This window comes from Rhopalosiphum padi, chromosome 2, assembly GCF_020882245.1.
Source record: "Rhopalosiphum padi isolate XX-2018 chromosome 2, ASM2088224v1, whole genome shotgun sequence".
NCBI lineage: Eukaryota > Metazoa > Arthropoda > Insecta > Hemiptera > Aphididae > Rhopalosiphum > Rhopalosiphum padi.
Genome location: NC_083598.1, coordinates 91,024,035 through 91,047,542, shown reverse-complemented (window position 1 = coordinate 91,047,542; position 23,508 = coordinate 91,024,035). Strand labels below are relative to the sequence as shown.

The window sequence follows — 23,508 nt, the reverse complement described above, 5'->3', positions numbered from 1 at the left end:
ATTATAATAATATGTAATTAATGTAATTGTGTATAAGTTATTTAATTGAATAAAATAAAAATACAAAATGAAAAAAATATATATAATAACATTTGTTTAATATAATATGCATATATATATAATATATATGTTTACATGTATGTGTAACGTAAAGAAAACATTTACTCACTGAGCACTAAGAAAACAATGGAAATGAGTTTGTCAAAAACTATAAGTATATATATTACAATTACAATAGTTTATTTCTTCATACATATCTCCGCTATAGCGGTTCAATTGTTTATTATTATTATTTTTTAACTCTAGTAATACAAAGACTTATCAAACTTACATTTCATATACAACTTCTAACATCACAGACAAATGGTACATAAGAAAATAATTCTTTGTACTTATATACACGTTGTTTTCTAAAGATATAATAATGAATTTTTGTACACAAGAGGTTCATAATCTTTAAGAAATTATAATGTATTATATAAAATAAGTATGCGATTCAAGTTCATTAGAATAAAATTACAATTTTTCAAAAAATAATAGTTAATTTTTTGTTTAAACATGCAAAAATAAAAGAAAAACAACTGAATTGCTCTGAGGAAATAATTTTAAAAATAGGTCAGTGAAAAAAAACACTGAACTTAAATTAAATAAAGAACCTCATACTAAAACAAAAGGAAAAGAAAGAAAATATTGAGACTTGGAGAAGGGCCCTATAAATATTTAAAAGGAATAACAACTTGATTTTTTTTTTTTTTTTTTTGTAGTTTACGATTTTTACACAAAATTGTTAAGTCGCCACAATTTTTACTAATTAAGAACGACCACCAACCTGGAACTTTTCGATATCTTCAACACTGAGCATATTTAAATTCTGCGACATAGCAGGCATGTTTGGTAAACGGCCAGCACGGGCTTGTGCCAACAATTCTGGAGAAAACCAACGTGCAAGCTGATTGCTAACAGGGGATTGTACCCGGTTCATACGCGATTTATCCCCAGAACCATAATTTATACCTTAAAATCAAACAAACATATTATTTTAATTCCTATTCATAATTGAATAATTGATAACAATTAATTGGCAAATTTCATTTTTAATTATTTTAAAATTGTGAAGTTTTAATTTAAATGTAAATCAAAAAGAAGAAAACTTACTGCGACCATTCATATTATTGGATTGTTGCTGTTGCTGTTGTTGTTGTGCTCCATGGTACCTAGGATAATTACCACTTAGTATTTGCTGAATAGTAGTATTGACTGGTCGTTGCTGTTGTTGCTGCTGCTGCTGCTGCTGCTGCTGTTGTTGTTGTTGTTGTTGCTGCTGCTGCATAAACTGTTGTTGCTGTATTTGCTGTTGCAAAGTGTTTATTTGATGCTGAAGTGCATGTTGGGTAACTAAACAACAGATTGATAATTTTACTCAATGAAAATCATTAATAAATTAAAGCAAAATATCTAAAGGTAATATATCTAACCAGATCTTTCATCAGGTATATGGTGTTTATCTACCAAAGGTTCTGAAGTTGAAGTCATCTTACGTAACACAGATGTTGGAGTAAGACCAATTCTTGGTTGAGACTGTGACTGAGATGAGCCCAAATCCATAGCACTTTCTCCTCCATATGATGCATTATGAACCTAATTAAAATAAATATATTAATTAATTTAAATAATCATATCTTCTATAACTTATGCATACATTTTCCATCCTTTTATGGGTTTGGTCAAGCAATTGTCTTTTAAGCATTTGGCTTTGGTATAATGCAGCTTGTTGTTGTTGGTAAACTAAATCCTGTTGGTTAGCCATTCTTTGGGCATCTAAAATTATATATTTGTATTTTTTAATAAAAAATATATTATTTTTCAATAGTATCATATTTATATAAAACACATACTGCTTGAATGTTGAAATACTTTCATAAGACAAATAAGAGTTTCACGATAACGAGACTGATTAGCACTAGTCTTTTTCCATTGCTCAACTAAATGATGTAGCATTACTTCACCGCGTTTAATTCCTATTAAAAAATATAATTAATATTTAATACTCAAAATATAATATATAAATATTATACCCATAAGCATTTCTTGTGCTTCGCGGCTTTGCAATATATCTTTAGTAGGTGTGTAGAAATTGACCATATTTTGAAGTTCAACGGGAAGTTTGAACATATGTTGCTTAGACTGTTGTTGTTGAGCAGCCATTGCTTTTGCAACCATATTTTCATGTTGCTTTTGAATCTAAGCAATTAATAATTATGTATTTCTAGTTTATTATAAGTTATAACAATACATAAGATAACTAATGAAGAATATCCTATAAAATTATTATGCTTTTATTTTGTTGAATTTCAAAGTTTTATACGTTAATACGAACCACAATTAAGTACATGTAAAACACTGATTACAGTAGCGTTAATTGTGAATACCAATTGAATTTATGAAGTTGAGATCCAATTTAACAGAAATAAATTGCTATCATTTTTTTAAGAAATATTAAAATTAAATTTATAATGTATATGTATAATATACTAATATAATAATTATGATAAAGATATTAATAATATGTACAATATTAACATAGTATAAGTACAAATTTTTTATTTTTCATTAAATAAGTATGTTTGTAGATTAATTTTACTTTTAAAATACTGAAACCTGTCTATTACAGACAATTATTTTGGTCCCACGATTGACCGTTATATACAGGTTCACTGTAATAATGTGGTAAGTTTACTAAGTTTTATCAAAAAAATCATGTATATTATAAAATTACTATTTAAATATTAATAGTTATTCTTTACTAATATACAGAGTGTAACTCGTCTATTTGACATTATTGCATTTGCACTATTATTGAATTTATCAAATAGACAAGTTACACCCTGTATACTAACTATATTATACCTTATAAGTCAATACTAACATATATCATTATGTAACACTATATTGATTGACAGCAATAAACTTTTATTATCATAAGTCAATACTAACATATTGTTTGTGTGAATAGGTTGAGGTATTCATAGCTTAAAATTACTTAAAATATGTTGAACATTGTAAATAGAGTGTGATAATTTAAGTAAAAGTGGAATTCAGATTAAAGTTTACAATTTCTAGGGTTCATTTTTTTGAAAATAAAAATTGTTAGAGAATACATTTTTATATTTTTACTTGTAAATGAAACGAAAAATCAGACATAAATGATGAATTCCTTCAGCTCAAAATCTAAAATAATGGTTTGAAGATGTTGAATAAAAATTTACTAATACTAAATTTCAAAAATTAACATTAGTTCTATTACTATTGTTTTAAAAAACCATAAATTAAATAGTTCTAAAATATTTTGCATAAAGATTTATATTCAACACTATAAAATATAAAGGATAATAAATATTTTTTTATATTATATTATTTCAAATAAATAAAATATTTCATTTAATTTATTTACCTGTTGTGCTTCCATGAGCTTCATTACAAGATCATTAGGAACTTGCATATTTGGTTGTTGACCACGGTAATTATTTGAATGGCCATATGGACCTAAGTTTGTACATGAAAATAAAATAAAATTACTTAAAATCATTTGAGATAATTATAATTTATTTTATATTAAATAAAATAAAATAATAAATAAATTATACTATTACATATTATAAATTTTAGTGCTAATTGATCACGGTTTTCAGAAGGATCAAATAATTAATTAAATATTTTTTAAGTAAATATACATACCAGTAGGGTTTTGTACTTGGTTTGCCATATAATTCTGTGGTCCTTGGGCATTATTCAGCATCTATAATTTAATTTTTTTTTTTTTAATTTTATTAATTATTAAAATTATGTTCACTGATAAGTTTTTATTTTTTTAGTTTTACAAAAATAAAATATAATACCTGCAGTATGGAATAGTTTTGTGAGCTGTTTGTTACATGTCCATCATTGTTAGAGTTTTCGTGCTCATTTTGAGGCATCTAAATATTAAAAAATATTATTAAGTATTCAAAGTTAAAAATCTTAGTATAATTTCAATTATTCACGCTTACCTTCATGTTCTGCAGTTTTTTTAGTTTCATTTCTTCATGGAATTGAATATTGTTATGTGGTGGTGAATAACCATTTTGTTGTCCACTTGACATACGTAGCCTAGATTCAATTTCTTCAAGACTTTGAACTTTACCATTAACCTCTATTAAAAAAAAAAATAGTCAAATGATATTAACTATACAACTTGACAATAAAATAGAAGGAAAAAATTACCTAAATCGCGTATGGCAGCTTTAGGATCAGTCAACTGAGGTGCACTAGCTTTAATAACATCCATGATAGCAGGAGGAAGTTTATTATTTTCACTTGATGTGATAGAGTCATATGCATTTGTTAAATTTTTTGATTCATTCTGACTATTATGTTTAACCATTCCCATGAGCATTGATGATAACTGTCTAGGGTCTTCTTCTACATTATCTGTTGCACCTTCTACAAACATAATACAATGTTTTTTTATTAAATTGTTATTATAAAATAAAAAGATGTATTATAAATAATTATGATAATTATTATCTTACTATTAGTTGCAGAATTTAACATTTCAGTAGAAGCAGATGAAGCACGACTACTATCATGTGTAGTAAACCATTGGCGGAATCGTGAACCAGCTACATTTGCGTCAGTTTCCCCTTCAATATGCATTATATCACTTAAGTAATCTGGCTTTAAGAAATCATCAATATTGAAATCATTGAATACATTGTCGTTAGTTTTATGCTCAGCATCATAAGCTTGAATGAACTCATTTCCAGTTATTGATTCAGAATCTTTTTTAGTTTGGTCTTCGTTCTACACAAAACAATAATTATAATTTCCATAAAATTAAAAATGTGAATTTAAATAACTTTACATTAGGTTTTTCAACTGTTGGCTTTTTCTTTTTATCTTCATCTTTTTCCTTTTTAGTTTTCTTTATTTTAGTTTCATTAGCTCCTTTTATAGCAGCTGCTGATTCCGTGGATGTCGAATCAATTGAATTCTTTTTAGTACGGGGAGCTAAATATTTTATACATATTACATTAAAACACTTTCTTGTCATTGTTAAGATTAACAATATTTACTTACCAGGTTTAGTTTTTTTCTTTTTTGTTTTGTCAACAGGTGGATCTTCAAAACCTCGCAACTCAATAGTATCATGTTGAGAAGTTGGGCCATCTTTTAATAATAAAAATATTTTAGTCGATTAAAAAAAAAATAACCATGATAATATTATTTTAAATAATTATTTAAGAGAACACGTAACTTACAACATACAATTGTTTTTGTTTTACATATAAAATAACAAATTTCGGTTGTTAAATTTAATATTATGAATGAATTAATCTATTAATAAACTTAAAGGTAAGAAATATCTAGATATTATCTATACTCCGGCCCACGAGAGATCAGTACTTTTACGCGCATGTAAAATAGCCGGCAGCGATGCTCTCGTGGGTAAATGAGTGGAGGATGCGCGGATCGGACGAGTTTTGATCGAAATGCAGTATTGATCTCTTGTGGGCTGGAATATACTTAATCTCACAGGCATTTATTAATATTTAATTTAAAAGCGAGTAATGATAATTACTAAATTCTTATACTTTAAATAGTTATAAGTTATAACTCACTTTAACATTAAATTATCAGTAAAATCCTATGAGGTGCTTTATATTATATTTTTATCTTTAAATTAGTTAATATGTATCAATTCACTTTAATATTAAAGTTAATCACTCTAGATTGGTTCTGCTAAACACAAATGTGTTGTAAATTTTTTTAAATGGAGACAATGTATGTTATATCAACCTTCTCAATGTTCTAATAAAAACTCATTAACCTGTCATCCATTCCGGTTCTTCTTGCGTTCGATAAGAATCATTTCGGCGTCTATCATAATTACTAGAGCCTTTGAAGCGATCATAATTTCTATAACGATCTGTTTCTCCTCTATCAAACTCAAAATCTTTTCTACGAGGTTCACTAAAACATATATTATTGAATAAATAATAACAGTAGATCAAAAATTTAAAAAATAATTATAAATACAAACATTGAGTTATGAGATGAAGATTCACGAAAGCTGCCTCCTTTACCAAAGTTATAATTATTAGAGATTCCATTTTCTGGCTGACGAAAACTAGAATCCCAAGAATCTCGACTCATTAATCGACCACTACCAACTCGACGAGGTTCTCGAATGGGTTCCCTATAAATAAATATTTTGTAAATAAAAATATATAAACTAAATAAAATGTACCATACCTTTCAACATATTGTTTAGCAGATGTATTCAAAGGACTATTTGAACGTTTTGGTCCACTAGAAGCATTCATAGTAACAAAACATCCTGAATTGAAACTGCGTCTTTGAGGACTCAAAACTATATCTTGATCCTTTTTCAAACGGTCTTTAGCATCCTGCGGTTTTTTCTAAATTAAAAGTTATTATAAATTGTTTAATAATATTATCTTACACTATCTTATATTTATTTTATCATTTTAATATTTGGAAATATGAAATAATATATAACATCTTATCTAGAAGTCAATTAATAATTTTAATTTTTGGCAAATCAATAATATATGAAAATAACACATTTTACGTAATATTTAAAAATAAATTTTCTTTACTATATTTGATTTGGCTTGATGCTACCCTGTAGATAATTGTAACTATTATTATCATATATAGTAATGAAAATCTAGATCTAAGAGTTGAAAATTATAATTCTATAAAAATTAATTACAAAATCAATATAAATAATTCAATAAACTAAATTGATGAATACTTATTATAGTTCATAATAAAAATCAACGTATTTCATAAGAGATTTAAGGTCCTACAAAATTCTACAATAATTATCTATACTATAGATTCTATAGCATAATTGTATTACAAAACGCTCAATATTCTTTAGCCTAAACTAGTCAGAAATTAGAACAAATGCATTGACAAAAATTCACTGTATTATATTATAGTTAAATGAATACTTAGATTATGGAGAAAAATGACAAAGATGAAAATATACTGTTAACTTATATATTAATTATATGAATATATATACAGACACAGTCAAGTAGAGATTTAAAGGATTTGAACACCACTTTGATTCTTTTGACAGCCACTGGTGATTATGTATTTTCATTATCATTTGAATAAGTTGAATTATTTTTAACAAATATGAATAAAATAACAATATAAAACTAACCTCAGTTTTAGATTCTCCATTTTCTGTTGGTTGGTTCTGCCAAGGTGGTAAATCAAATGCTACTGTCTTAGTATTAGTAGCGGGTTTTCCACTGGCTACAGGTCTACTTCCTCTGTAGAAAAAAAAACAAATTAATAACCATTCAAATATGCATCTAAGTGGTTTTATATAACAAGCAACAAAAATAATTTATTGTGTACTTGTAGAATATAAAAACTGAAACTTACTTTCTAGTTTTTCCAGCAAGTTCTACATCCAAGTCAGGGAAGTTGTCTAAAAATTTTGGGCGCAATTTGGAACTGCTCAAGTTTTGTAATTCCAACAACGCTTCTTTGGTATACTTTTGTGTTGGCTGTTTAAATCTCACTACTTTAACTTTATCTTCAATGACTGTTTCATTTTCCATTTCATTTGTTGTTATACCTATACATATTTTAGTTTATTGTTTAGTTATACAAATAAATATTATACATAATTAAAAATCTTATACTTTTGTAAATATATCAAATTTAAGTTTATATAACTTGTTACTTAAAATAAAATACACAAATACGAAGTAATACAGTAATACAAACCTAAACAATTTTTAAGGCCTTTTGTACACATACTATTATAATTTAAAGGTAGTTCTGGAATATTTTCTTTACAATGAGGCATGGTTTTCAAAACTTTTTTTAACATATGACCTTGAATACCAGAATGTCTTTTACGACTTTTACTAACTCTACTATCCATAGTGTCAATTATTTTTTTATAATTAAATACTAGACAATCACAAATTAAAATTAAACATTCTTATACATACATATTATATTATAAGAAATTTTGAACAACTAAGTTCATACAGGTACTAACTAATAAAAATTATAAAATCCAACTGAATTATTTTCTTTGATAAAAACAAATTGGAATTTCTTAAAATGATTTTCTAATAATAAATAATCAGTGAATTATTTCCCCCAATCTATATAGGTAATATAATATGATAATATTATCTTAATATTGACTAAACTCTAATAAATAGCCAGTCATGTGTAACATAAATAAATGAATACAAAAGAACATTTTATGTTGCATTTAGTTTTTGATTGATAAAAACCTAACTATATTTGTTAAATATAAAGTATGATCACTTTAGAAAATAATTAAATTATCAATGAATTTGTATTAAATAGAAAAAAATATTAAAACAAAATTCATAAAAATTATCTTACCAATGATTATTCAATATAAAGATTTGATAAATATATACATTATAATAGACATTTAATATTATTATTCATAATATATATTTTTTAATTTCTGTAATGGAATAAAAACTATTTATAAATTAACTATTTTTAATTTTCAATTTTTTTTCGAATAACACTGTATATTATTTCTATATAAATAATAATACTAATAATAATAATAATTAAACTATATAAATTAATTATATACTATTATTCAAATAATAGTATTCCTAACACCTACCATAAAATAATATATCTATTTACATATAACTGTATAGGCCCCTAAAATATGATTTATTTAACAATTGTAATTAAAATTTAATTATGAATTTAAGTTCTTGAGTACTTATTCTCTTAAACCGATTGAATCATACTGAACTCAAAATGAATGTCTATCAACCAATCAAACAATTACAATGTTTAATAGGACTAGTTCAAAAAAAGTAAAAAAAAACCAATAGTGTGATATGTACTATGTACATTTAATATAGTATGTTACATTCAGTTTCTCAATAAATCTTTTTCTATTATTAAAAAGGATATGAAAATTAAATTAAATACCTACCTATAAATATGCAATTTAAAATATAGCTAAGAGAGTAACAAAATTAAAAAAAAGAGTACTAAAGATATATGTTTATATATTACTATGTAACAAAATATAAAAATAACACAGTAGTCCCATAAACAAAACAGTTAAGGTGAATATTTCTTTTTTTCTAATTATTTTAATATTGCTTGTAATTTAAACATTCAATTAATTTTAATATAATTAAAATAAAATAATCTCATAAATTCACATTGATAGGCCATTGCAAAATATGAGACAAAATAATTCCTAATCAATTAGATAAAACAGGCTTATTAATTATTCTTATGAATAAAACTAAACGGCTGAACTGCTATTATTGAATTACTGAATTATACGAAAACAAAATACTTTTTTTAAACTCGTGACAAAGTAATATTATATGTTACTATCAATAATAGCCAATAAATAACAGCAAAGATTATAACATTAAAATTAAAGGATATGTTCAAATGCATACTATAGTAGGTATAATATTATGAAAGATTATAACAAATTAAGAGTAGGTACTTTTATTATTTAACATCTAGGTAAAGACTAAAGTTGTATATCAATACAACTTTAGTCTTTACCTATATAAAATATTTGAATGATTAGAATAATTTGATTATAATTTAATAAGTACTCTGATTTAAATATAAAAATGATCATTTAGCAGATTAGTATAAATTACACCAAATAAATATCAGCATAGAAAATAAAATATATTGTAACTTGTATGTAATATAATAATATAAATATAGGCATTAATAATAAATAAAATTATTAATAATCAATACATTTGATATTCTAATTTTTATTTTTAAATATTTGGATAATTCTTATTTAATTAATTATGTACCAACTTGATTAATTGTGATCTGGCAGAAGATAAGATTTATTTACATAACAATATTTTTAATTTCTTATAATTATTAAGGTAGTTATAAAAATATTTTACCAGAATATTAGTCTGCCGAATAAAAATGTATATTTGTTATATGTCTATCTTACAAATTAAAAATTGTCATCAATAAATTGTAAAACATATAATAATAACTGCAATAAAATATTAATTTTAGAGAAATTATGGAAGAATTTATTATTCTAAAAAGGAGTCTTGTAGTTACATTACTTTATATTTTAATCAATATAGAAAATGGATATATATTTATTTAGTTATATTAATTTTTTTTTATTTATTTATTTATTTAATGCAAACAAACATTTTATAATATATTGTAATATAATGCCTTATTAATTTTTTTTGGTTTTACTTTTTAACTGTGTTAACCCATTCATGAATAGTAAGTAAATATTTTTTAATTCATAAAACATGTTTCTTCCCTATATTTATCTAAATTATTTACACTTGTATTTAATCAATTTAGTTTATAATTAATACTTGTTTAGTGATCATAAATACAATTAATAAATACATGTACTTTAGCATAAGATTTAACATTTATTAAAAAGTTTTTAATTAAGCAAAATAAATTCAAACTATATACCTATACCATTGATTAAATATATGTATATTTCAATGCCTTTACAATTAAAAAAATAAAATTCTAAGAACATAGCATATGCAATGATAAAACACTCAAATATATATTTGATTGTCCAAAATCTACTTAGTTATTACTATTTCTAGTATACCTAACTAATATTTGATACTAACTATAAGTTAAACACAATTTACATTGAATGTGGTAAAATTAAAATTAAATTGTTTATAACTTGAACCAACTGATGTAACTGAGATAATTTATAAAATAATGTTAAATATAATAAATAGATTCAATATTTTAATTAGTTATTGAGTAAACTACAGTTGATAGTTTAAAATACATAAGCATTTCTAATAAGTTATTTTTGATAAGGTACCTACAAGGCTACAAATAATTATAATATCAAATATGCCAGAAGTCTAATTACTATTTGGAAGGTGACTAAAAAACAAAATATTAAATAAATGAAGTGTTAAGAGATGAACAACTTAATGGTTCCCAGTTCTAGGCCAGATTTACCTACAATTATAATGATTGTTCTAAACAATGTATTTTCTTTTGTAGACTTATGTAAATAATTGAACATGGAATGAATATTTCGAGTACTTACCTTCATTGTTGGCATCCGCCATCGATTTCGATAACTTGTCATTATCGTTGATCATTTCGGACATATCGACACTCGGCGACGACCAAGTCTTCGTAACGAGAAAACGACCAAATATCTGGACGCCGTTTTTTTCAAGCTACAATATCGGACATGTAAGGAACACACGGACAACAACAAACACGACGAGACGAACAATTATAGTTATAGCTCACAGTAGGCCCGTGCAGAATGCAAATAAACAGGAACAAAACACAGTTGTCTCCTGTTGTTGTACAAGATGATATCGTTATTTGTTTCCTGTGCGCGACTAACGGACGGACGGCTATAATTGTTATTTGTAAATTTGTTAATATTACACTAATTACTATTATTATTTATTTATTACTATTATTATTATTATTATTATTGTTATTATTGAACGGTGATAACCGACGCCGAGTGTGAATACCCTACTGTTGTAGCCCGTAGTTGCTGCCCCGTAACAAGCGAGGATTATTACTTTTTAGCGCGTACGTTAACGACCGACCTATACGAGCGTTGAACAGAAGTACGAAAATAATATACATACGCCGTTAGTGTTCGTTCGACTGCAACAAAATCAAATAGTTAAACAAACAACAAAAAAAATTATTTACTTAGACGACAAATAAATAACAAAAAAAAAATTTGAAAAAAAAATATAGAATCCAAGGGACGACTGCAGTTATCGCGATCCGCAGCGCGACATTAAAGAGAACGAGCGAAGCAAACGGGGAAATGAAAGTATCAAAGTATGGAATTTTTTTTTTCTTCTTTTAGATCACAGACATACAGGATGCCTATTGCCCGGTGATGGTGATAGTTGCGGTGGTGGCAGGTGGGTATTACTGTCATGGAATAAAATATACCAATGTGCTGGGTAATGTGTCGTTATCAAACGATTATTTTCAGTCGTGTTCATAGAGTATAGACCTTAGTATAAGTAGGGCACTATAGAAGTATAGAACGTGTTCTATAAAATAAATTATCATTAATAATATTCAATATAATTTTACTTCTCAGGTAATTTAACTAAATATAATGCTAGTATTTATTTTTCCTGTATTTTTAGATTTTGTAAGACTGATTATATTTTTTTTTTCAGATAATTTTTGTAATGGATAATCAATTTAATAATACCAATAATGTATCCAATTCAAAAACTTTGGACGCAACAGAATTTTATTTTGAAACAGACTTTTACTTATTAAAAAATAATAAAGATTATAAAAATTTATTGAAATCTTTGGCTATACTTGAAGTACAAAGATGTACAACGATTCAAAATATTGAAAAACTTGCCGTGTTAAAAGATCATTTATCAAAAAATCCTTCGTTGACATTGCAGAAAATTCTTAAACGTGACGAAGTAGGTACATTAAAATCAGTTACTGTTCATTCGTTGCCAGATATTGACTGGTCAGTGTATATAAATAATGATGAAACAGAAAATAAACCAATTAAACAAGTATGTGATTTTAATTTACGACATAAAAATGTCTCTGATAAACAAGAACCACAGACAAACAATACAACTTCAGAAATGGAAAAACCAGAAACATTTAAAAAACCTTGGACAGTTGAAGAACAATTGCGTCTTGAAGAACTTTTAATCGAATATCCACCTGAAAGAAATGAAAGTAACAGATACCGAAAAATAGCTGATGCTTTGGGTACAAGAAATTTGAGACAAGTCTGTAGTAGAGTTCAAAAGTATAATATGAAAATGAAAAAAGTTGGTTCAATTAAAACCATTAATGCAAATTCAAAAAATTTAAATAAAAAAACTGTATCATTAAGTCATAAAAATATTGGTGCATTATTAAAACCAACCACATTTATACCATCTACAACATTAATTGATGATGTTGATGTTTATAATGCCAATAGAAATAACTTCAATGTAAGTCACAAAAATATTGAAATGAATAATAAGACAAAATTAGAAATCTTAGATGAAGTATTAAAAGACAAACTTACAGAAAAAAATAATCCTATTGTACATATTGATTTTGCATGTTGCATGTGTCAGTCATCCCCTATTGTTGGAACAAGATGGAATTGCAATGATTGTCCTGCTATTGGTAAAAGTACTAATTTTTGCAGTGATTGCATAGTTGACATAGTTCGAAATGTTCTTGAAAACCCTCCACATCCTATGGATCACATAGTTACTCCTATTAGAACTGTTCAGGCCAATGATGATAATAATGACAATCTCGTTGACCAAAATTATGTCCCTTTAGTATTTAAAACTCAAAACTACTTGGATCCAAATTTTATGGTGTAGAATTACTTATATTTATTATTTGTATTGTATCATGAATTAAAATTTAAATTTATTTTTATTTTTCTAATAAGCCATTCATTTCATAATCAGTGATTGTAATTTAATCTATATTAAAGTATAACACTTTAATAACTATAATCAACACTGTAGAATAATGTTTAGTATAATTTTTATTTTAGTATTTAAAAATTAATAGTAATTTATACAATTTTATTCAATAATAAATATAATTTTTTATGTAATTAAATTTACAACAATTTTTAGTGTTGGCTATACCCTAGATTAGGGGCTAAGATAATAGATGTTGAATATTTTATTTTTGATTATAAAAAAAAAATAAACCTTTTAATAAATTGGTTATTATCAACTCATTAAGAACTAAAAAGTCTAGAATAAGAATATAAACATAATTTATAATTGAATAATTGTACATAATATGTTACATTTTTAAAGCTTCTTTGTGAACATACTATAAGCTTAAATATCCTATGTTCTATTTTATATTTGTTCAATGTTCATTCAATAAATTGGCCTAATGTGCTTGTCATTTAAACAAAAATATAAAAAAAAAACCGAAATAAACAAATAAAATAATAATAAACACACAATTACTTGAAATAATTTGTCATACTTTTAATTTTTAAATTTAAATATTACGATCGTATATTATTATTTATGAGTTATGAGTGTATAACTAGAGTTTGAGACGTTTTATAGTGGTCGTGGTCGTAGATTATTCTAGATGAATTATAAATTTGTTTTATGAAATGGAGAAACTTAATACTAAGTTTAAATTTCCATATTTTGCATTTTTTAAATTTGTATGTGCCTACGTAAAATTGTCGGGACTACCGATCAATTTTGATTTATTGAATTTCTTATTAGTTATAGTAACTACTACCTAATAAATTGTTTAAAGTTTCTGCATAGGTGTTCCAAACACGAATTCAATTCCAAACTTTTTAAAAATTCTAACGATGTAACGTTTATTTAGTATATATATATAATATATATAATATATATATTGTCATGCTGCAGACTCACTAATTATCATTATGGAAATAAATGACTCAAATAAGTGTTTATTTATGTTTTATCGATCTACAAACAGTTACCTATTGATAATATTGGAGATAATATTTTTTGAGTATAATTTAATCCATAGAACATTTATCGAGTAGCTACGTTAAAATCGTTAAAAAAAAGATTATTCACAAATATTAAATTTAATTTGCCAATTTTGTAATTAGAAAAAAACTTTTTATACAAAAATTTGTTTTAAGTAAAATACTCTACTTAACTCTGTAGGGAAAAAATGGTGTTGCCATTAAAAAAAAAAAAATTTGTATTGCATATTATGTGACGTGCGCGGTACGACAGTTAACAATTTAAAATTTGTCTGAGAATGTGTATTTTGGACTTGATTATTTCCTTTCATTCCTCAAAACTCCATTTCAATAGATCACCTATTGAAATATTTAGTGGTAGATACCTCTTCCAGTCTTACTTCTTAGCGTGAACATACTATATGTATAATGTATATAGGTAAAACTGTAAAAGTTATAAATATATTCTTAGAATTTATAGGCATAGGTACCTATAACTCTATAAGCCTTTTAAATTAGCTTTATCCCTATGCATCCTTGCTGTATCCGTCGGTGTTGTATTTACAATTAATAGCATTTAATGTATACAATGTTTCAACTATTTCTTGAAACATTATTTAATACGTTTTTAGTATTTACAGCGCACGCATATGTAGTTCGATACATCGACCATGAACTTGTTCATGTAACTCTACGAGTATAGTCTATATATACATACGAATATTCTGTTAAGTAGATAAATATTATATATTAAGAGGAGAGGATGTAGTGTCCGCATCCGCATTCCGCATGTGTTGTCTCTGTCTTACACACGTACAACATAGCAAATTTTCGTTCACCAGTTTTCAATATTGAGCTGTTTTGATATTTGAGTGAACTGACCTATTATAAAATTTAAAGGTAAGATTATTATCCAGGGCTCCATGGAAGCCTTTCTTTGATATTATTGTTCTTAAATAAGTTATGATCTTTTTTAAACTGTACATTTAACTAGTTGTTGTTGCAGTGTGATGAAGTCTAATCAAGTAAATAAAATTGACAAAAATATTCTGTGTTTTTTTAATTGAAAATATTTCTAAGTCCAAATAACAAGATTTTGATGTAGACTGGCGTGAAGGTGCTCGCACTAACTGGTAAAATCACGACCCCTTATATAGTTGATCCCCCCCCCCGACCCTCTACTCATGTCACTTCTGGCCTATTCCAAGTGCGTCATTACGCATTTCAGGATGCACGTGCGATGATTAATCCCAATATAACGTCCGGGTGACGCCTTGCCCACGCGCGAGTAGTCAGCCACAATCGCCGTGTTCGAGTTTTTCAGAACTCGAAGTTAATTAAATATCAAATTTGATTATAGGCCTACAATGCATTCCGGAGTTCGTTCATTTCCCACTTTCCCAGTTCCGAAAGTTAAGTCATAGGGATTTTATTACTGTCCTTTCATGAATGTCATTAGTCAGATCTTGCACAATATAATTAATAAAACAAATTCAAAATTTTATTTTACATAGCTATGTCGAAAAATAAATATTTTTTGAAAGCAATTCGCAGGAGATTTGAATCCTCAAAGCTCAAACCCATCTGTATACATACTTGTACCACTGCAGGCGTGCGCATGACTCGACCGGAATCTTTTTAGGGGCATAGTAAAATTTCAAATTTGTGTATATTAAATTTAACTCATCTATAATTATATTCGTGGAGACTGGAGATCATGAAAATTGTATTTATCGTAATAGTGAAATAAAATATAAATATTTGTGTACCACCACATAGTTTTTATTGATTTATTTATCTGACTAAAACATTGTGCACTAAATGTCAAAATATGTACCTATAGTATGACTAAAGAAGTACTAAAGAGTCTATACTCTATAGTCAGTGGTGTATTGGAGGGTATACGGTGTATACTTACTTCTCAATTTTTTTGTTTAGCGTATAGGTACTCTCTAAATAAACGACGATACGCGGGTATACAGCCGTATAGCCCCGTATACCTGTTAGAATTTTCAAAAATGAATAAAATGCACTAAAAATATTATAAAAATGACCATAAAATTCCCTAAAAATACAAAATATAAACTGTACTATTAAATTCTATATTTCATGAATTAAATTTCTGTAAAGACGAGTCTCGAATGTAATCGTTATAAAAAAAGATGCAAACGCATCAAGTTCCGGGCCCTAGCAATCATGATTAGTGCACTAAGTTATTGGTAGTTAGTAACCATTCTAATTTCTTTGACTGTACTATTTTTTTAAAGTTAATCTTTGGTCAAAGTGATAGGTACTGATAATTAGAATAAAGATTGTTAGTTAATTCGAGCGAAGCGAGAAAAAATTTTTTTTGATTCAATGTTATAGGTATATCATTGACACCCAAGATCTAGAAGGCGTATACCCACGAATATTTTTAGTAATACACCACTGTCTATACTCTATAGTATAGGGCCTAATGCATTATAGGCCGACTAGGCCGTAACCTCGAATTGGCTTTAGGAAAGATTTGTATAGAAAAGTCATTTAATATTTAATTATATTGTTGACGATTAGAGTTTTAAGCATTTCTAAACGGAAATTTAACATTGAAATTAGTAAATACTATAATTTTTTGATAAAAAATAAATAATAACAAATAGGTATTTACTAGATTTCTTATAAGTGTACATTTATATTGAGTCATTATAATTTGTAAGTAGGGCTGGGATTTATATGTTTCATTTTACTGAAAATCACATGAAATGAATTTGCAATAATTAATTTATCATGTTTTAGTAAAAATATGTATTTACATACATATCCCAGCCCTACTTATTAGTAATATCAATTTCATATGTTTTTTTTTTATTATTGAAATTTGTTATATAATTATAGGCATGTAGTAAAAAATAAACATTTTGTTACACAATTCTGTGTTATAATAAATACATTTTTTTTCATTAGGTATATTAAAAATAAATAAAGGTACTTTGTACAGACATACAGATAAACACAACATTACTATATAATGATTTAATTTTTTTCTATTGAATTTTTTTATAACCCAACCACTTTATTATGTGATCTGTATTTACAATTTTACAAGTATTAAAATCATATAATAAAACGTCTCTATTTAATATAATAGTGAATAAATTAATATTCTAATGTAACTCTACCTAGTTTGTGATAATTGTAATTAAATCTTTTTTCATTTTAAACATAAAAATAAAATGCCAATTTTGCAAATTGATACCAATCTGTCGAAGACTTCTGTGCCATTAGACTTTGCAGTTCAGACTTGTGAACTACTGGCACAAATATTTAAATCACCATTAAACGTAAGATAATAAAATACTTACACACATTTTTTAAATTGTTAATTAACACTGAAAGATGACGCAGAGCTTTTTCTAGCTTGGTGTTTTCATAAACCAAGCTCTGGTATGTCGATAAAATAAAATATTGTTTGGTCTTCTGTTGGTTTTTTTAAAATGGTAAACTTATGAAAATATTTAGGCAATATTTCTTAAAATAATTAATTGTTAAGATTAAATACTGTTGTGTTAGTTTAACGAACAATTTCTGATTTGGTACAGAAATTAATATCTAAAAAATTTGTAAATTATAATTTATAATAATACTTAATAGATATAATTTTTAGACTAAATTTTAGAAGGTAATTTACAATAATCAATATCAATTTACAGCACATTTGTAATCATATTAATACAAAATAGTGTGTAAAATGTAAATTATATAATTATTGTTTAAAATTTGATATTAATTGTAACCTATTTTAATTTATAGTTTTGTGTTGTGCACATAAATACTGATCAAGATATATATTGGTATGGATTAGATGGTCCATGTGTTTTGGGAACATTAAAAATAGTACGTGGTTCTGGAACAATCAGTCCTGAACAAAATATTGGACATGCTGAAAAACTTGTAAAGCACATCAGTGATAATTTAAAACTAACTAATAAGAAGTATAAACATATTATAAAAAATCATTATTTATAAAAATAAAATATTTAACAAGATTTTTATTTCAGTATATCAATATCATTTGTGGAACAAGATGCAGCTAACGTTACAATCTTTAATACTACTGTATCAAATTTTTTACAAAATAAAAATTAAGTATAAATTATAAAATACAAATATTATTTAATTATTTAAAAGAAATCTACTGCTCTTGAACGTTTGGAAACATTAATATTCAATAAGTTATCAGTAAGGTTTTTAGGTACTTCATATGGTTTTTTCTGAAGGGTAGGTGTAGATTTTTTAATGTTGCCTTTTAATCCCGAAATTGATGGTGATCCAGATGGAGTTGTATGTGGTGACGGACTATAAGATGCTCTTAAAGCAGCATCTCTACTTCTATCACTACTTATTCGGTTGCATATAAGTCTTTGAGCTGCTGGCGACATAGAATTCAATCGGTCTAATGGACTATTCATTAAATTGGATGGTGAAGGTCTGAAATTGTATAAAGAAAACAAATTAAAAAATTAAATAATACATATAAAAAATAATATTCCTTACGTAGATAACTGTTTTCGGGCTGTTTCCAATGCTTTAATTTTTTTATTTCTATGACTTTCACTAGCTTTTTCAGCAAGTGCGTGTGCTAATCTTTCACGTTTGGGCTGTTCAGGTATTTTGAAAATAGGTCCAGAATTATGAGGAGTCAGTGGGGTGTCACTGCCATCTAAACGGAATGGAGTACCTTCAATTTCTCCCCAAGTCATCAGTGGGCTTTGATTAACACCAGGAGCAGGAGATGGAGTTTTAACAAAACCATAACCGTTAATTTTAGGGGTAGAAGAAGTTAATTCTTTGCCATCAACTCCAATTTTGCCGTCTAACTGTCTTGTCTGCATGTGTGCTAAACTGCATAGTTGCTGTTTGTTATGTCTTTCATCAAATGGGTTTAATTTGAGCCTCGTGTTAGAATGGTCAATTTTTTGTCGTTTAGATGCCATATTAATAAGTTCATCTTTTGTTAATGTTACTCCATCAGGAATATACATGATATAGTTTTTGTTTTTAAATGCCCACGAATCTAAATTAAATGCACGCTCTGTATTAGACGCTTGACTTTCAATTGAAGGTACTTCAAGTTTATCAACCATTTCTAATGCTTTTTTTTCGCCCTCAAATAACCACGCATTCTAAAAAAAAATAAAGATTATAAGTTTTTTTTATTATTCATTTAATTTAAAAAGAAATATTTATAAATGAAAACCTTTTTTTTATATTGAATTTCAGCTTCTTTAATAATTTCATTAAAACTATGATTATCTTCACTTGTAGTATTGCTTAAAAATTTGTCCAATCCAATAATTTCTGAAAAATTAATTGTATAATATAATTATGTATAATATGTATATAGACTACATATTATAAAACATTTTATTAAGACATTTCAACATTTGCAATAATTCAAAAATTAATAGTCATTAGATTAAATTGTTTTTCTAGGCTAGTATAACTACTTTAATTTCTAAGCCAGTGGTTCCCAACCTCTTCTATTCTACGCCCATCCAATAAATTGAAAAAAATCGATTATCTTTTATGGTGTACTTAAAAATAAACTACAATATTCGGAATGACTATTTTTTTCATTAATGATAATAATTATAAAATATAAATAATAGTAAATAAAAAAATACATAATGAACTTAATAATTAATGTTAATGCTAACAACATTTTTCTTAGGATAATTTTGTAATAATTGCTGGGGCCTCCCTAGCAATATATACACGCCCCCCAGTTTGGGAACCAGTGTTCTAAGCAATACTTATACAGATTATTCTAATTGTCACAATATCAAAATGTATTTTATATTATAATTAATATCTTAGATACATTCTATTCAATTTTGTTCTTGTGTTCGTGTAGGAAAAGCTTGTAGGGTTTAAACCAAAACTGTTTTTTTGCTTTAAATTTTGTGATGACCCTTTTTAACCTAAGTAATTTATACCTACCGTATCTATAATATTATAGTAATCTTGATAAATTATGTGAGTAAAACAAAAAAATTAATGTAATCTTGGCACCTTGAGTCCAATTATGTGATAGTCATGATAACTCAAGAGTACTAATTAAATTTGTTTTTAAATGATTTTATCTACTAACCAGTGTCTTTTGATTTAGAATCATCAGGTTTTCCATCATCTAAATCTGTAGGATTTACAGTTCTATTACTCATTGGTCCTTTAGTTGGCTGTGGTGTCTCAAATGTATCTGGGCTTGCATCTGTGAATAAAAATTAGAAATATAATATACTAATATTACTGGTAAGTGCTAATAAATAATACCAACATTATTGGTAGAATGGTAGTCAATACGTTATAACTTATAGTTATATAAAATAAAATAGAAAATATTAGCAGGCAATTGATTTTTTTATTACTTTAATGTATTTAAAATAACATAATCAAAATTGTAGTTAGAAACAATAATAACAGTCAAGCAAATATTTTCATAATGGAACAATCAGATTTTCAATTCTGATTCTTTAGCAAAATATTAAATCTTTACTTTTTTATTTTTAAAACTAATTATTAAATTGTAAAATCACCTGGTTGTTCAATAAGCAATCGTTTGCTTAAACTATACTTTTCATATATTTCTCTTAATTTCTTTGTATCATTTTGTTGAACTGCATCTAAATAATCTTTTTGGGCTTTCCATTTCTCCAAATCTGGAAAGAAATCTCTTTCTATAATTTTACCAATACTCTGAAACAAACAAATAAAAATCAATTAATTAAAATTTTGTACTTGGAATAATTCATAAGTAAATATGAATTCCTATGTAAAAAAGAAAATTGTAAAATTAAAATTATACATTTTCAGCTATAATATTAAAATATTATATTTGTCACTATTAAATTAATGTTTAATTATAAAAATAATAATCATTCTACTGGCATCAAAATTAAAAAATATTTTTTTATTTTTATACATATAATATCAATTTATTATTATTTAGTTTATTATTCATTAAATTAGTTATTATTATTTAATATTCTTGGGAAAAAATATAAATGATTACAAATGTAGCTAAGATTTCGATGCTCTGCATTATTTTCCAAAGCTTATTGTGCGATGCTCGTATTGTCACAAATTTGTATTATGTACTTTTGAATGAGAATAAGAAATTAAATTTCACATTTTTTAGTTTTTAAGTAATTTTCTTAATTTTTTAGGACATTTTAGATTTTGGAGTATTTTTTTGGAACAAAATATGAATTTGAAATTTTATTTTAAGATTTTTACACACTAACATGATTTTTATATAAATTGTATAACTGATTACAAAGTAAATACTGAGGTAAATACTTGTAATTTGTATGATATTATAAGACAATCGTTGAAATGTTAAAACTTAGATTAGCTTGTCTAGACACATCTATGGTAAATCTAACGTGGTTATCTAGATCCACTACTTATATTTCCTGTGTAATAATCTTAAATCAATAAAAATTGATGTCTGACAGTATTGGTCAGTACAAGTTTTGTAGTTGTATCTACCGTGTGAATTTATTTCCTATTATTTTATTATTCTAGTTAATTTCTTTTGAAAATTTAATATAAAAAAATGCAATAAGTAAAATGTTTGACGGTCAATCAATTGCGTGTATTTGTACAAGAATTTGGACATAATGTTACTACTACTAATACTTGTACCAAATAATCAATAAAAGTAGATATAATTCATATACATAATATAGTAATAGTACATTTTAAAATAATATAGGTAGTTTTTGTATTATTCACATAAAAATTTTGATGATTTTAAGTTCATTACTAGTTCACTACTTAGTACTTAAACATAATAAATAATAACAGTTATGTAATGAGTAATGACTAATGAGATGATCTACACATATTTTTATAGAAGCTGTATAGTCTATTTAAGATATTTTCATCTCTAAGCATACACAAGATACATTTTTATATATAATTACCTCTAAATATTCCTCTTCGGGCAAAACTGTCTGTTGTTTTTTTTCAGCCATCTTATGGTGTATGGGTTAGGTAATTGTATGAATAAGAAAATATGTTGTAATACTGAAGTAGATTGTTATTTTCTATTTAGTAGAATTTACTATAGTTAAACACTTTCTTCTTAAATAATATAATCTGACATAATTGATAACATGCAACTAATAACTTTATTACTTTGAATGCATTTATGCAAGCCAAGTTCAGGATTTTAACTATTTCGAGTTGTAAAATGAAATTATTTTTTTGATAATACAAAAAAAATGTTGATAAGGACAATAGTATTAAATAGTAACTACGTCATAGAACAATAAAAATTGGTCTGTCTAGTTTATTTATTATTGTTTTTTCATGCGCAAGGTCATAAGACAAATCACAATGTTTGGTTTCACAAAATAGTTGTTACAAAGAATCTTAAGTACATATTTTGTTTAAATTGAACTACATAATATCCAAAAATGTACATTTGTTCCAACTACCAATTGTTCCATAGTCTATTTGTGCCACTAGTCAATACTTTCTATATTTGTTTATTCGTAGGACCTTAGACTATGGCTCATTGTTCCAACCTACATATATTTGAAGTAAACGAAAATTAAAATAAAAATAAAAATAATTTAGAATAACGATTAGCCGAGGGTTTAAAAAGCCAAATATTAACCCCTAGTTGAGGGTCTTTGATCAAAACATATGTGACCATTCACCATAGGTACCCAATACCCATAGAATATTAATTAAATTTATTCCACGCAAAAATATAACATGTTTCATCTGCAGGTCTTCAGTCGTTCCGCCAAATATCTACAAATTAATTGTTTTCGATTTTATTTTAGTTATTGTTCCTACAAGCTATTATAGCTAAAATGTATTTAACTTTAAACCTTTTAACAGTTTAAACCAGGAGTTTCCAACCTACAGTCCGCTATTTT

At 25.8% G+C, this 23,508-nt stretch overlaps 4 protein-coding genes across 6 annotated transcripts; 2 read left to right on the top strand and 2 right to left on the bottom strand.

Moving 5' to 3' along the window:
- Window positions 1-79: 79 nt before the first annotated feature.
- On the bottom strand, window positions 80-11,289 carry LOC132922114 (eukaryotic translation initiation factor 4E transporter). 2 transcript variants are annotated; one of them, XM_060985457.1, is made up of 20 exons: window positions 11,159-11,289; window positions 7,465-7,660; window positions 7,238-7,349; window positions 6,292-6,458; window positions 6,080-6,235; window positions 5,867-6,009; window positions 5,116-5,205; window positions 4,901-5,046; window positions 4,569-4,839; window positions 4,261-4,479; window positions 4,047-4,189; window positions 3,897-3,974; window positions 3,736-3,796; window positions 3,452-3,543; window positions 2,076-2,241; window positions 1,896-2,018; window positions 1,700-1,818; window positions 1,476-1,638; window positions 1,156-1,395; window positions 80-1,014 (listed from the first exon to the last, which is right to left on the bottom strand). In XM_060985457.1, the coding sequence occupies exons 1-20, from the start codon at window positions 11,220-11,222 to the stop codon at window positions 812-814; spliced, it is 2,952 nt and encodes a 983-aa protein (XP_060841440.1). In that variant the 5' UTR covers window positions 11,223-11,289; the 3' UTR covers window positions 80-811. The 2 variants fall into 2 exon arrangements, with proteins under 2 accessions (XP_060841440.1, XP_060841438.1); XM_060985455.1 differs by lacking the exon at window positions 11,159-11,289 and adding an exon at window positions 7,813-8,092.
- A 592-nt stretch (window positions 11,290-11,881) lies between these two features.
- On the top strand, window positions 11,882-16,111 carry LOC132922116 (ZZ-type zinc finger-containing protein 3). Of its 2 annotated transcripts, none has more exons than XM_060985464.1 (2): window positions 11,882-12,014; window positions 12,282-16,111. In XM_060985464.1, exon 2 carries the CDS (start codon window positions 12,294-12,296, stop codon window positions 13,464-13,466), a length of 1,173 nt encoding a protein of 390 aa, XP_060841447.1. In that variant the 5' UTR covers window positions 11,882-12,014; window positions 12,282-12,293; the 3' UTR covers window positions 13,467-16,111. The 2 variants fall into 2 exon arrangements, with proteins under 2 accessions (XP_060841447.1, XP_060841446.1); XM_060985463.1 differs by lacking the exon at window positions 11,882-12,014 and adding an exon at window positions 12,085-12,199.
- A 1,480-nt stretch (window positions 16,112-17,591) lies between these two features.
- Window positions 17,592-18,721, top strand: LOC132921803 (macrophage migration inhibitory factor homolog). Its single transcript, XM_060985007.1, has 3 exons — window positions 17,592-17,895; window positions 18,365-18,546; window positions 18,613-18,721. The coding sequence occupies exons 1-3, from the start codon at window positions 17,788-17,790 to the stop codon at window positions 18,698-18,700; spliced, it is 378 nt and encodes a 125-aa protein (XP_060840990.1). The 5' UTR covers window positions 17,592-17,787; the 3' UTR covers window positions 18,701-18,721.
- On the bottom strand, window positions 18,584-22,826 carry LOC132921801 (splicing factor ESS-2 homolog). The gene is made up of 6 exons (XM_060985006.1): window positions 22,543-22,826; window positions 21,151-21,310; window positions 20,706-20,825; window positions 19,812-19,912; window positions 19,109-19,737; window positions 18,584-19,042 (listed from the first exon to the last, which is right to left on the bottom strand). The coding sequence occupies exons 1-6, from the start codon at window positions 22,591-22,593 to the stop codon at window positions 18,736-18,738; spliced, it is 1,368 nt and encodes a 455-aa protein (XP_060840989.1). The 5' UTR covers window positions 22,594-22,826; the 3' UTR covers window positions 18,584-18,735.
- Window positions 22,827-23,508: the final 682 nt, after the last annotated feature.

Coding starts and splice junctions, on each gene's coding strand:
- LOC132922116 (XM_060985464.1), top strand. CDS start 12,294: ATGGATAATCAATTTAATAATACCAATAATGTATCCAATTCAAAAACT.
- LOC132921803 (XM_060985007.1), top strand. CDS start 17,788: ATGCCAATTTTGCAAATTGATACCAATCTGTCGAAGACTTCTGTGCCA. Junction 17,896..18,364: donor TATTTAAATCACCATTAAAC/GTAAGATAATAA, acceptor TTTAATTTATAG/TTTTGTGTTGTGCACATAAA. Junction 18,547..18,612: donor TTAAAACTAACTAATAAGAA/GTATAAACATAT, acceptor TTTTTATTTCAG/TATATCAATATCATTTGTGG.
- LOC132921801 (XM_060985006.1), bottom strand. CDS start 22,593: ATGGCTGAAAAAAAACAACAGACAGTTTTGCCCGAAGAGGAATATTTA. Junction 21,311..22,542: donor CCGAAGAGGAATATTTAGAG/GTAATTATATAT, acceptor TGTTTGTTTCAG/AGTATTGGTAAAATTATAGA. Junction 19,043..19,108: donor GCCCGAAAACAGTTATCTAC/GTAAGGAATATT, acceptor ATACAATTTCAG/ACCTTCACCATCCAATTTAA.
- LOC132922114 (XM_060985455.1), bottom strand. CDS start 7,972: ATGGATAGTAGAGTTAGTAAAAGTCGTAAAAGACATTCTGGTATTCAA. Junction 2,019..2,075: donor AGCACAAGAAATGCTTATGG/GTATAATATTTA, acceptor ATTTTTTAATAG/GAATTAAACGCGGTGAAGTA. Junction 1,015..1,155: donor CAATAATATGAATGGTCGCA/GTAAGTTTTCTT, acceptor TTTGATTTTAAG/GTATAAATTATGGTTCTGGG.